This window comes from Acinonyx jubatus, chromosome B1 (genome assembly GCF_027475565.1).
Source record: "Acinonyx jubatus isolate Ajub_Pintada_27869175 chromosome B1, VMU_Ajub_asm_v1.0, whole genome shotgun sequence".
Classification (NCBI taxonomy): domain Eukaryota; kingdom Metazoa; phylum Chordata; class Mammalia; order Carnivora; family Felidae; genus Acinonyx; species Acinonyx jubatus.
In genome coordinates this window covers 131,081,563-131,095,407 of record NC_069382.1, presented here as the reverse complement: position 1 = coordinate 131,095,407, position 13,845 = coordinate 131,081,563, and the positions used below count along the sequence as shown (strand labels likewise).

Sequence of the window (13,845 nt, the reverse complement as noted above, 5' to 3'; positions counted from 1 at the left end):
TTTGGGCCATATATGTGAAAATACACAGGAAAAAGAAGGAGAAAAAGAAAGGAAAAGAGATGGAAACAGGGGGTTCTGGTTCAAGGAGGCAACATAAGTAGATTCTGAACTCACCTCCTCCCACAGACATGCTAAATGCCTCTGGGAAAAAGCCCAAACACTGTCAAAACAACCCCACTGCATCAGACGAGAGAGAAAACACATGGGAATGAGTAGGAAAGGCCAAGTTATAATCTTGTCAGAAACCCCACCCAGAACCCACCCCCCCCCCCCCAGAAGCCCCACCCCAGACAGGGCCACCAAAATCAGGAGGGAACTCAACACATGGAGCTTCTCCCTCAGGAACAAAGGACTCATACCCAACATCAGGTACCCCAACTTTTAAGACAGTCACCTGAGAGATGAGCTCCCAAAACATCTGGCTTTTAAGACCAACAGGTCTGGTACCCATGAGAACCACAGGGCTGTGCTGAATGGAGGAACTGTATGCCGACTCACCTGCCCCAGGGCCCAGCCCAGAAGCAGCCCTTTGAAAAGTGCCCAGAACTTTATGTGGAAGAGATTCATTTCTTCATTTTACAGCATCAGACTGAGAGGCAGGAAGAGAAAAGAGACATCCAGGTCCAGAAAGAGAATTTCAAATAAGACAAACTCAAAGAGAGCTATACCAAGACACATTATAATTAAAATGTCTAAAGTTAAAGACAAGGAAAGAATCATAAAGGTGGCAAGAGAAAACAACTTGTTACACATAGAGGAACCCCCTCTGAGGGTTGGCAGATTTTTCAGCAGAAACTTTGCAGACCAGAAGGAGTGGCATGATACACTCAAAGTGCTGGGAAAAAAAAACAAAAAACAAAAAACTCCCAACCAGGAACACCCTACTCAACAAACTTATCATTCAGAAGCAGAGGTGAAATAAAGAGTTTCCAAACAAGCAAAAGCTAAAAAGAGTTCATCAACACTTACAACTAATGTTAAAGGGACTTTTTTAAGCCGAAAAGATAGGGTGCTAACTAGTAACAAAAATATATATGAAAGTATAGATCTCACTGGTAAAGGTAAATATATAGAAAGGTAGTGAATTAATCACTTATAAAGTTAGTATGAAGGTTAAATGACAAAAGTAGTAAATATAATTATAGCCACAATAATTAGTTAAGAAATATACAAAATGAAAAAAATGTAACATGTGACATCAGAAACATAAAACATGAAGGGGGATAAAAATGTATGGCCTTTGAATGTGTTCAAACTTAGGTTGTTATCAACTTAAAATAGACTTTTTTTTTTTTTTGAAAATTTATTTTTGAGAGAGAGAGACAGAGCACACGCAGGGAAGGGGCAGAGAGAGAGGGAGACACAGAATTGGAAGCAGGCTCCAGACTCCTAGCTGTCAGCACAGAGCCCGACAGGGGTTGAACTCATGAACAGCGAGATCACGATCTGAGCCAAAGTCAGACGGTTAATCAACTGAGCCACCCAGGCATCTCTAGACCATTATAAATACAAGTTGTTAAATGTAAGCCTCATGGTAACCACCAAGAAGAAACCTTTAGCATATACACAAAAGATGAGAAAGGAGTCTAAGTACACCACTGAAAAAAGCCATCAAACCACAAAGGAAGAGAACAAAAGAAGAAAGGAACAGAGAGGAAATACAAAACAGCTAAAAAACAATGAATGTCAATGTCAGTAAGTACATGCCTATTAATAATTACTTTAAATGTAAATGGACTAAATTCTCCAAAAAAAGACACAGAGTGGCTGAATGGATTGAAAAACAAGATCCAGGGCACCTGGGTGGCTCAGTTGGTTAAGCATCCAACTTCAGCTCGGGTCATGATTTTGCGGGTTCATGAGTTCAAGCCCCACATCAGGCTCTCTGTTGTCAGCATGGACCCCACTTTGGATCCCTGTCTTTCTCTCTCTGCCCTTTCCTCAGTCTCTCTCAAAAATAAATAAACATTAAAAATAAATAAATAAATAAACAAACATTTAAACAAACATTAAAAACATATTTAAAACATAAAAAAACTATAAAAAAAAAAAACAAGACCCATCTCTATGCTGCCTACAAGAGACTCACTTCAGATGTAACGATACACACAGAGTGAAAGTGAAGGGATGGAGAAACATGTTTCATGCAAACAGAAAACAAAAGAAAGCTGAAGTAGCTATACTCATATCAGATAAAATAAACTTTAAAACAACAACTGTAAAGACAGACAAGGACATTAAATAGTGACAAAGGGGTCAATCCAACAAGAGGAGATAACATTTATAAATATATATGCACACAACATAGAAGCACCTAAATATATAAAGCAAATATTAACAGACTGAAAGAGAGAAATTATCAGCAATATAATGATAATATGGGACTTTGACACCCACTCACATAAATGGTTAGAATGTCCAGAGAAAAAATCAAATAAGAAAACATTGGCCTTAAATGACACATTAAACCAGATGATGTCAACAGACATATACAGAACATTCCATCCAAAAGCAACAGAATACATATTCTTCTCAAGAGTAGATAGAACAGTCCAGGACAGATCATATGTTAGGCCACAAAACAAGTCTTAATAAATTTAAGATTGAAATCATATCTAATATCTTTTCTGACCACAGTGGCATGAAACTAGAAATTAACTGCAAGAAGACTGGAAAATTCACAAATATGTGGACACTAAACAACATGCTACTGAACAACCAGTGGGTCAACAAAGAAATCAGAAGTGAAATAAAATACCCAAGACAAACAAAAATGGAAATATAGCATGCCAAAACCAAGATCACAGAGATAGGCATGAGCCAGAGGCAGGGGTGGGGGGTAGCAGGGTGGGGGATATCAGTGAAGGGAATCAAAAGGTAAAAACTTCCAGTTATAAAATACATAAGACATAGAGATGCAATGTACAATAGGTGACTATAGTTGATAACGCTATTGTATAGCTGAAAGTTGCTGACAGAGTAAATCTTACAAGTTCTCATCACAAGGGAAAAAAACTCTATGTATGGGGCAGATGTTAAATGGACTTACTGTGGTGATCATTTCATAATATATACAAATTTGAATCATCATGTGGTATACCTGAAACTAATATATTGTATGTCAATAATACCTCAATAAAAAAAAAGAGGAAACAATGGAAGAAAATCATTTGATGTATCAAAATGGCTATTTTTATCTGGAATGGACCATTTGTGATTGAAATATTCATCAGGTCATTGATGGCTCATCCATTCAGTCAGTCAGTCAGTTAGCAACACCTGTGGAATGCTTCCTGTGAGTCAGATGCTCATCTGGGTGCTGGAAGATACCTGGGAATGAGCCAGACATGTTCCTCCCCTCACAATCTCACCAAGGAAAAGGAATTAAAACTTGGATCTAAGACCAGGGAGATTTATTCTGCTAAGATTTATCTTATTTTCTGGTAAAATTCAACCCCAAGTATTCCTTACATTGATTGTTATATTAGCAATCAGTATATAATCAGTTATACCAGTAATCTTACACAGAACCTATTCCCTGATAACAGTGAAAATTTACAATGTCCCAAGATTAAAATATATGTGTGTATGTACATATCTATGTCTTTTTTAATTTACTTTCTGTGAACCTACCTAATTATGGACTCTAAAATGATGTATATTTGGCTGTATGGATAGATACATATGATATATATATATGCAAATATGTATTTCAATATCTGTGTATGTATTATATTTCATAGTTGAAAAATATTTCACAGCCGTTCAGAACAATTCTTGCTCACAGAAGCATTGTGAAATAACTTGGCATTTGGAAGACCTCATGACTCTTGATGAAATAGAACAAATGTCATTTTGAAGATAAATTATTGCTCATGGAGACTTATCAAGTCCTAGAATCTAAGTTCTAATAGTGCATTGTCTTTTATGAAGCATATTTGTTTGTAATTATAAGCTCACTATCACATGTTTTTAATGTTTTTCTGTGAAAGCAAAGGATCTTGTTTGTGCTCTTTATTTTCTCCAGAAATGTCAGGCTAAAAATGTATCACAAGAGTTGCACATGCATGTTCAGATTGAAAAAGAAGTTTGTGGCTTGGGTTGACAATTTTCAATCACATCTACACAGTGGAGGCTCTACTCACCTGCAACAATGAGAAATCCATCCAACAGCTGGAAGAGTCCATAGGCCAGTGGGAAGCTAAGCATCTGGACCAACTGCTTGGCAGTGAAAGATAACTGGAGCATGGTGACGCACATCTGAATATTCTGAGCTCCAGTTTCTAAGGAAATTGTCCTGCATCTACCAATGAAAGAATTTTTCAAGAGTTACATACTAGAATTAGGACTCTTCTTAAATTTTTCTCATATATATAGCAATAAATGTAAGCTATGAGCTTAGACCACTAAAATTGTTTACTTGCAGGGCGCCTGGGTGGCTCAGTTGGTTAAGCCTCCAGCTCTTGATTTGGGCTCAGGTCATGATCTTACAGTTCATGAACTCGAGCCCTTCTTCTGGCTCTGAGCTGACAGTGCAGAGCCTGCTTGGGATTCTCTCTCTCCTTGCCTCTCTGCCCCCAAAAACATCTACTTGTTTCATAATAATGTGCTGAATGTGCCTGTTTTGTAGGTGGTCTTCTCTCCAAGAGACTCTTTAGAGCAGGACCCCAGGAACCCCACCCTAGGAATCAGGGTGGAAAGACATGATATACACACAGGAAAGGCCCAGTAACAACACAAGACAAAATATGATGGAGGGTCAGGGAGATGCTATAGAAATTCATAGAAGTGGCATAAATGGTTAGAGAAGGCTTCACAGAGGCAGAGGGGAATGAAAGGGTGAGGGTGGGAGAGGCATTTCATATGGGACAGTGACTGAAATTAAAGATCCAGGGACAGGTATGACCTGCACCTACCAGGAGGCGGTGTATATGCTGTAAGCCAATCTGTGTGGAGTGCAGAGTTGGAGATGAGAATGGAAAGATGAAATAGGTAGGAAAAAGTATAAGCTCAACAACACTTGAAGATAAACACAAAAACCCTAAGTGAAAACCAAATGTCTAAAACTCTTTGGTGAAAGAGTTTAGGAACACGGTTTTTTCTTACTTTCTATTTTTCTGTATTTTATTGATTTCCTAATTGGAAAAAAAAATTCAACAAACCTCATTTGAAAAATAAAAACCAGGAGAAAGTGAAAGGAAGACATAAGCAGGACCTCAGGGGCTGGGTAACTGATTTGTCTGTAATTTATAAAGGGGGTCTGCAGGTTTCTATAGATGGAAGTGAAGATGGAAAAGAGGTGTTTCAGAATACAAACCAGCATCTCAATGCAAGTGGATTTGGAATAGGGAGGTAACAAGGAGAAACTAATATGGGCATGAAAACATTGGTACAGAGCAAGCTCTACCGCTCTTATTTTATTTCTATTTACTCTCTTGCTTGCTATGCCTTCTTTAGACCAGTCTCATTCCTTTCAGACCCCTGTCAATTACCTGACATGATTAAGCTGCAAAGGTGGACCTCACATCTGGACCATTCACAAGGCAAATGCAGTGTCTCCATCCTGATCTTTCTCAAGCCATCAAGTATGGAGAAACAAGATTGTTAACTACACTTTGCCATAGGAATACTTTCTATCCAGATCTGATTATATTTCAACCACTCAACAGCCTGTGTTCCTAATTATTGGCTTTGCAAACAAACTCCAGGTCAAATCCTAACTCCACCACAGTCTGGCTCTACAAACTTAGTCAAGTTCCTTAACGTCTTGAAGGATTTGCTCATCTGTGGAATGAGGGTACTAATAGTAACTACTTCTCAGGCTCATAGTAAGAAGTAAATGAGATACCATAAGCAGAGCCTCACTCAGTACCTGGGATAATCCTAAATGCTCCCCAAGTAGACTAGAAATAGATTTCTTCTACAAAATAAACATCAAAACACACACCACTTTCTATTCTCTTTGACTTAAATCAATCTTTTAAGCATTTTAATTTCCCAAACTCCACCTTCGAAGTTCAACTACATAGCTCACGTTTCTTCAATAATTCTTTTCTGACTTTAGAGATAGTACATACTCATCGAAAAACTCAGGAAATATACCAGGAAAATATTAAGAAACAAAAATTACTCTTAATCCTACTACTCAAAATTAAACACTCTTAGCATATGGTATATTTCTTCCAGTATTTTTCCATACATAAAATTCTTCTGCTTTCTTCTACAAGGTGGGAATCAAAATGCATACTGTTTCCTATTCTCCTTTAAATTTATCTTTTAAGTATTTCCCAGAAGCATTAAAATTGATGCATCATAGTCCATCACATAGATACCTCATGAATTAAATATCTCCCTATTGTCAGATATTTAAATTGTTTCTATTTTTTATATTTATAAATAAAACTGCAATTAACATCCTTGCACATCAATTTCCGTGTGCTTATCTGACAGTCCTAGATCCAGGACAGATTTCTAGAAGTAAAATCACTGAGTGAACAGCTATAAATATTTATAAGGCTATTCATATGACTAAGTTGCCTTCCAGAGAGTTTATACCAATTTACATTCCCTCCAACAACTCATCTCCAGACATAACAACATGGAGTACTATCATTTTTAATATTTCACAATATTTATAAATTATATGCCCCAGCTTGTAATGACAATGTATCAGATACATTCCCATCTTATATCTCCAGTTTGCCCTTCCTCCTCTTGCCCCTTATAATTAGCACTTTTACAGAATTTGGCACAATGGATAAATGCTTAATCTCGAATTTTGCTCATGCCCTAGAATGATCTCTATATTTAATGAAACCATCTCACCCCTATCTAATTACTAGGATAAGAAGAGAAATGTGTCCAGATTTCAACATGTGGTGTTAACACCCCAATCCTAATTTCACAGATTACAATTTCCCATCACTCCAGCCTTTGCTCTCATTTACGCAAGAAGTACCGTGATCTTTTCATTCTCTTTATGAGGAGTCATCCTGTTCCATCCACCTTGTAAGTCAAGATTCTTAATGTCTCCTGACATAGCCTGGCAGCAAAGCCTGCCAGTGGCAGTGTGTTTACTTTAACATCCTCAAAAAAAGTGTACGGATAATTTCACTGTACCTCTGCCAAGATTGGTGGGTAAGAAGTGCCAGCAGAAAGCCCGTGACATGGCCAATCAAAGGGAAGATGAAACTGATGGTCAGAAGAGTGATGTCTGAATTCCAAGATCCTTTTGCCAACACCACACCAGCAACTGCGACCACCAAAAGGAGGACCCCACCAACAATGGCCCCAATCTAAAGCAAACCAATAAAATAAGTACATGTAAACATCATGTTCTCTCAGCTCTATGATGCAAAGTCCATCACTGCTTCTAAAAAGCTGGGAACTGGGGCGCCTGGGTGGATCAGTTGGTTAAGCATCCAACATTGGCTCAGGTCACCTTGGGCTCTGTGCTGACAGCTCAGAGCCTAGAGCCTGCTTCGGATTCTGTTTTACCCTCTTTTTCTGCCCCTCCCCCATTCATGCTCTGTCTGTCTGTCTGTCTGTCTCTCTTTCTCTCTTAAAAATAAATAAACTTCAAAAAATAAATAAAAATAAAAAGCTGGGAACCTAGAAGTTTTGGAACAAAGACAGGACTTACCACCAAATCCAATCTCATTTTATAGAAAAGAAACCTAAGTTCCAAGGTGGTCAACTGATTTGGCTTAACTGAAAATTCATGGGGCTCAACACGATTCCAAGTCTTATTTTAAGATTAGTATTTTTTCCCTGGAAGTAGATTTTGCCAGAAGGATTGGGGAGTGGAGTTTTTCAAGGATAGGACAAATTTGTGAAATAAGCAAAATGTAACAATAAGCCTCCACCATCCCTACACACACTTCTTAGATCCCTCACTGGTACCCTCTTGTCTAAGATTTGTCCTGCTTGGCCGTCTGCCACTCTCTTCCTATCACTTCTTCAACTACCAATGGATTCCTACTGCTTTCATCCCTGTTCTTCTCTCCTCCAAATAAAATCTACCCATTCTTTACTAGATAATCTGGGCTAATATTATTGGAATAGAGGTACTAACACATACCTCTTCCCTCTCCCAAATGAATACTGTTATTACTTTTGTTGTTCAGCAAAAAAGAATTTCCAATAGTTTGAGTTTTAGATCAGATGGAGAGAAAGCCAGACCTAGAATGTTTGGAGAAAATTAGGATTTTGACAAGCTCCCATTCCATGTAGACCATAAACTATAACCTAGTTATAGCCTCAATCTGAATTTGAAATGATTCAAGACGTGGAGGAAGGTGGTCATGGGGGAGCAGAACAAAATAAAAATAACCCAATGCACCAGAGATGTTCTCTGGGTTTATTTTTACTGGTCAAATACAAAGACAGACTGGGCCTCTGCTTAATGGGAAGATGCCGGAACACACAAGAAGACCTACAGTTGTCAAAATCCTTCTCCATCTTTCTATCAAAAAAGGATCTCAAAGTTTAAAAATTCACCAAGAGCAATTTGTTCAGAAAATGTATCAGATCTAAAATTAAAAGAGGACCAAGAACAAACAATGAAAATATATCAAAATAATGATTAGATTATTCTAGTTTTTTACCAAGGAGCTCTAGAATATTTATGCTTATTATTAAATTTTTTTTCTGCCAAAAATCCTATAAAACAGGCAAAAGAAAGGGGTTTTAGATCTGCTCTTTACAGATAATATAAGTGACTACAGAAAATTTATCTTATTTCTCCATTGACACTGAGGGACTAATAGAGGATCTGGAAACACCAAAATTGTAGGGTTTTTATTACAGTACCTAAAAAGTACTAATAAAATAGAGTACTTGACAGTACTTCATCAAAAATAGAGTATTTGAAAAGTAAGAGGTTCCCACTGTTATACTCTGTCCTCTTATTTTGTAAATAAAATTATAACCATACATGGCCACATTGGAAATTTTCTCCTACTGAAATAACAAAGTCACCCACTGACACGCAGTCGAAATGTACAACATTTAAGCCTTCCTCCAGTTCTCTGTGCTCAATTGATTTGTCTGCTTGTCAACCCCTCTTCCCGCTCTTGATCTCACTGGAGGAACAGTGAGAGCTGTTCAGTCTTGTGCCAAAGTGAGAAAGCAGCACCCATTTGTGCAGACAAGTAGAGGGGCAGCACTCCGTCAGGGGGAGCCAGACAGCAGGAACTTACACTGAACCAAACCATAAACCCCAAACTAATGTGACCTGAGATGTATTTGTTGAACCTTCAATTAGCCCCAAATGTTTATTTCTTTATACATGTAAAATATAAGTAAAGCATTTTAAAAATCTTCATAAAGCGGCACATAATGGAATCTCACATCTTCTAAAATGATACATAATTGTAAACACTGAAAACACCCTAGGATATTGACACCTTTGTTGAGAATGCCTCGAGATTTAAAAGTCATTTTTAGATATTTTTAAAAGTCATTTCAGAGATATTTTTAAAACAAGGACATTTGCTTGTTTCTCCAGCAGACAAAAGCCAATGCTGGAAAGTCAAGAGGAGGTAGGAGGTTCCAGTTACCATCATTCCATGACCAGACTCTTCAATGCATTCTGCATTTCATTCTGACAGCTTTTCATGTGGTCAGCAGCCACAGCAATTGTTCATGTGTAGAGACTACAACATCGAAGCTTCCCCAGGAATGCTTCTGAAAAATGGCCCTACTTTTTCATGAAAGCAGCCAATACTCTTCAATACCAGGGCTCTATTGCATGCACACCTGAGCAGCTTTCACCTCGAGAGCACTCATGTGGAATCTTGTGAATAGATGGGCTCTGGGTTCTCTCTGGCCACACTCTGGCCACACATAGGCCTTGGCTTTCATGTCACTAAAGCAAAAGTCCCATTCTTGACTGTGTCCATAAGCCTCAGTGTATGGGCCTATGGGAATGACAGAGAATGGCTGAGAAGAGTGGAGGAAATATGGAGGTTAGATCAAAAAAAAAGCAGAACTGGGGCGCCTAGGTGGCTCAGTCAGTTGAGCATCCTACTCCTGGTTTCAGCTCAGATCATGATCCCAGGGTCATGGGATCAAGCCCTGCATCAGGCTCCACATTGAACTGGAGCCTGCTTGGGATTCTCTCTCTCTCTCTCTCTCTCTCTCTCTCTCTCTCTCTCTCCCTCTGCCCCTCTCCCCCCAGACTGCCTCTAAAATAAAATTAAATTTAAAAACAAAAATACAAAAAAAACAAAAATTGCTGGGTGTGGGATTGTATCTGACTGGCCAGTCTGTTACAGTCATTGTCTACATCTGTCTTTCCAGTGTCTAAGTCTAAGGATACATTAACTGCCATGTGGAGCTGCTTACCTTGAGAATGATTTTGGATTGCTTGGGCCACCTATAGTTCACATAGATACCAAAGGCCACAGGGATGGTCAGGCACACAAGGGTGATTCCTGGGGAGAAGAAAAATCCATCAGATGATATCTCCTCTTACCTTGACTGCCCAGTCCTCAACAATTTCTAGTTCAATTAGATATAGGCTTTAATTAAAGCTTCATTTTAGGGGTGCATGGGTGGCTCAGTTGGTTAAGCATCCCACTTTGGCTCAGATCATGATCTCATGGTTCATGGGTTCAGGCCCCACACTGGGCTCTGTGCTGACAGCTCGGAGTCTGGAGCTTGCTTTGGATTCTGTATCTCCCTCTCTCTCTCTGTTCCTCTCCTGCTTACATTCTGTCTCTCTCTCTCCCTCTCTCTCTCAAAAATAAATAAACATTAAAAAAATTTTAGGCTGCATTTCATTTCTGCATCCACCTCCAAATATAAAGAAAGAAAAAATCTTTGGAAGACAGTCTTTGAAGGGTATATGTTACCCCTGAATGCCACCATTCTTGTTCCATCATTTCTCTCTCAAAATCCCCCTGACAATCACATGGAATTTTAGAGACAACCAGAAATGTAAACATTAGAAAACAGGCAGACTCGGCAAAATTCTTTGGTTGCTATGCATGAGGTCACCTCTCTACGACCACAGCTATTACTTCCCTATGTGAAGCCAATGGGCCATTTGTCTCGCAAAGTAAAGAATACCTATTGCAGATATAAAAAACAGCATCTGTTACACATACCAAAGAATTTCTCATATTCTGCAAGTGTGGCCAGGTAACCTAAAGGTGGGTAGGAAAAAAATGCCTTTTAATTAACACAAGTGAGTAAAGGCATTGAAGGCAGGCTCAGGAGAGCAGAGGCCCACTTGCCAGCAGGATCCACACACTAACCTTTTCCAGTGCTGTTTTCCAAATCCGGCCAAATGCCTGCAATACTGGCTCCAAAGTTACATGAGTTGCTCATAATATGTTGGGTTTTAATTGTTTACAAGTGCCTTTTAGAATGTATTATCAAAACAGAATATGTTAATTTACTGATCAGAATAAGTTGTGCATAAAATCACGATTTCCTAAACTAGGATTTCACTCAAATTTTACAAATTTAATGGGCTCCAGCTGTCATTAGCACATGTTTTCTCAGCTATGGGTCATGGTTTGTAAAGCCCTCCAAGTGATGACTAGAGACTCCAGATTAACACTTTAGACTTTTAAGAATCATAATTTCTGCCAGTTCTCCAAAAACTCTGAGCAGACGAGGATAGCCATATCATTTTACCAAGGTTTCCTTCTAAGCCTAGTAAGTAAACTGAGATCTCTAGGGAAAGGGCAGAGTTTAATGAGAAATGACAATGAGGAAAGCAGATATGGAAGAGATATGGATACGGTTGTGACCCGTGAATATGCTGTCTAATAATCAATAGGAATCATTCATGCTGGATCGGTAAAGATATCAAGATTCACAGGCCATGTGAAAGGTGGAACTGTAGGAACTAAAGTCTCATTAGACCCACTGTGATCCAGTTAACCAATGGCATTACAGTGAATTATATATGGTGTTTTTGTTTTTGTTTTTGTTTTTAATAAACAAGTTCTCTTTCTTTATTTGCAAAAATGAACTCTTGCAGTGTTAAGAGCTTGGCTTTGCAGTCATATTCCCAAGTCAGAATTTCAGTTCTTTGCTGACCAGCTGCACATTCTTAGCAAAGTTAATTAACCTCTATCATCCTACAAATCTAGGAAATGGAACTACTAATAGAATCAATGTGGAAGTGTTATTTAAAGAATTAGATCATTTATTTTTTATTTTTTTAGAGAGAGAAAGAAAATGAGTGGAGAAGAGGAACAGAGGGAGAGAGAGAGAATCTTAAGCAGGCTCCACATTCAGCACGGAGCCCAGTGCAAGGCTCAATCCCACAATGCTGGGATCATGACCTGAGCTGAAATCAAGAGTTAGATGCTCAGGAACACGACAAGGATGTCCACTCTCATGGACATCTCTGTTATTCAACATAGTGTTGGAAGTCCTAGCCTAAGCAATCAGACAACACAAAGAAATAAAAGGCATCCAAGTCAGAAGGAGAAAGTCAAACTTTTACTCTTCACAGGTGACATGATACTCCATGTGGAAAATCCAAAAGACTCCATCAGAAAATTACTAGAACGGAGACATGAATTCAGCAACATCGCAGGATATAAAATCAATGTACAGAAATTGGTTGCATTTCTATACATCAATAATGAAGCAGCAGAAAGAGAAATCAAGGAATCAATCCCATTTACAATTGCACCAAAAATACCTAGGAATAAGCGTAACCAAAGAGGTGAAAAATCTATACACTGAAAACTATAGAAACTTATGAAAGAAATTGAAGAAGATACACAAAAAATGGAATAACATCCATTCTCATGGCTTGGAAGAACAAATATTGTTAAAATGTCGATACTACCCAAAGCAATCTACATATTCAATGTAATCCCTGTCAAAATAACACCAGCATTCTTCACAAAACTAGAACAAATAATCCTAAAATTTGTATGGAACCAGAAAAGACCCCAAATAGCCCAAGCAATCCTGAAAAAGAAAACCAAAGCTGGAGGCATCACAATTCCAGACTTCAAGCTATACTACCAAGCTGTAATCAAGACAATGTGATACGGGCACAAGAACAGACACATAGATCAATGGAACAGGATAGAGAACCCAGAATTGGATCCACAATCATATGGCCAACCAATTTTGGCAAAGCAGGAAAGAATATCCAATGGAAAAAAGACAGTCTCTTCAGCAAATGGTGTTGGGCAAACTGGACAGCGACATGCAGAAGAATGAACCTGGACCACTTTCTTACACCATACACAAAAATAAACTCAAAATGGATGAAAGACATACACGTAAGACAGGAAGCCATCAAAATCCTAGAAGAGAAAACAGGCAACAACCTCTTTGACCTCAGCTGCAGCAACTTCTTACTTGACATGTCTCCAGAGGCAAGGGAAACAAAAGCAAAAATGAACTATTGGGACATCATCAAGATAAAAACTTGTGCACAGCCAAGGAAACAATCCGCAAAACTAAAAGGCAACTGACAGAAAGGGAGAAGATATTTGCAAGTGACATATCAGATAAAGGGTTAGTATCCAAAATCTATAAAGAACTTACCAAACTCAACACCAAAAAAAACCCCACAAATAATCCAGTGAAGAAATGGGCAAAAGACATGTCTTCTTTTCCAAAGACATCCAGATGGCTAAAAGACACATGAAAAAATGCTCAACATCACTCCTCATCAATGAAATACAAATCAAAATGACAATGAGATATCACCTCACACCTGTCAGAATGGCTAACATTAACAATAGATGTTGGCAAGCATGTGGAGAAAGAGGATCTCTTTTGCACTTCTGGTAGGAATACAAACTGGTGCAGCCACTCTGGAAAACAGTATGGAGGTTCCTCAAAAAGTTAAAAATAAAC

At 38.4% G+C, this 13,845-nt stretch overlaps 1 protein-coding gene across 2 annotated transcripts in view; it reads right to left on the bottom strand.

Annotated features, from left to right (window-relative positions):
- The window catches only part of SLC10A6 (solute carrier family 10 member 6), a 31,960-nt gene that overhangs the window by 3,078 nt on the left and 15,037 nt on the right, over positions 1-13,845 (bottom strand). For both annotated transcript variants that reach the window (XM_015067287.3, XM_015067292.3), the window contains exons 3-5: positions 10,348-10,436; positions 7,120-7,295; positions 4,146-4,303 (exon numbers count right to left, since the gene is read on the bottom strand). In XM_015067287.3, coding sequence (XP_014922773.1) covers positions 4,146-4,303; positions 7,120-7,295; positions 10,348-10,436 — 423 coding nt within the window. The remainder of the gene's footprint in view (positions 1-4,145; positions 4,304-7,119; positions 7,296-10,347; positions 10,437-13,845) is intronic.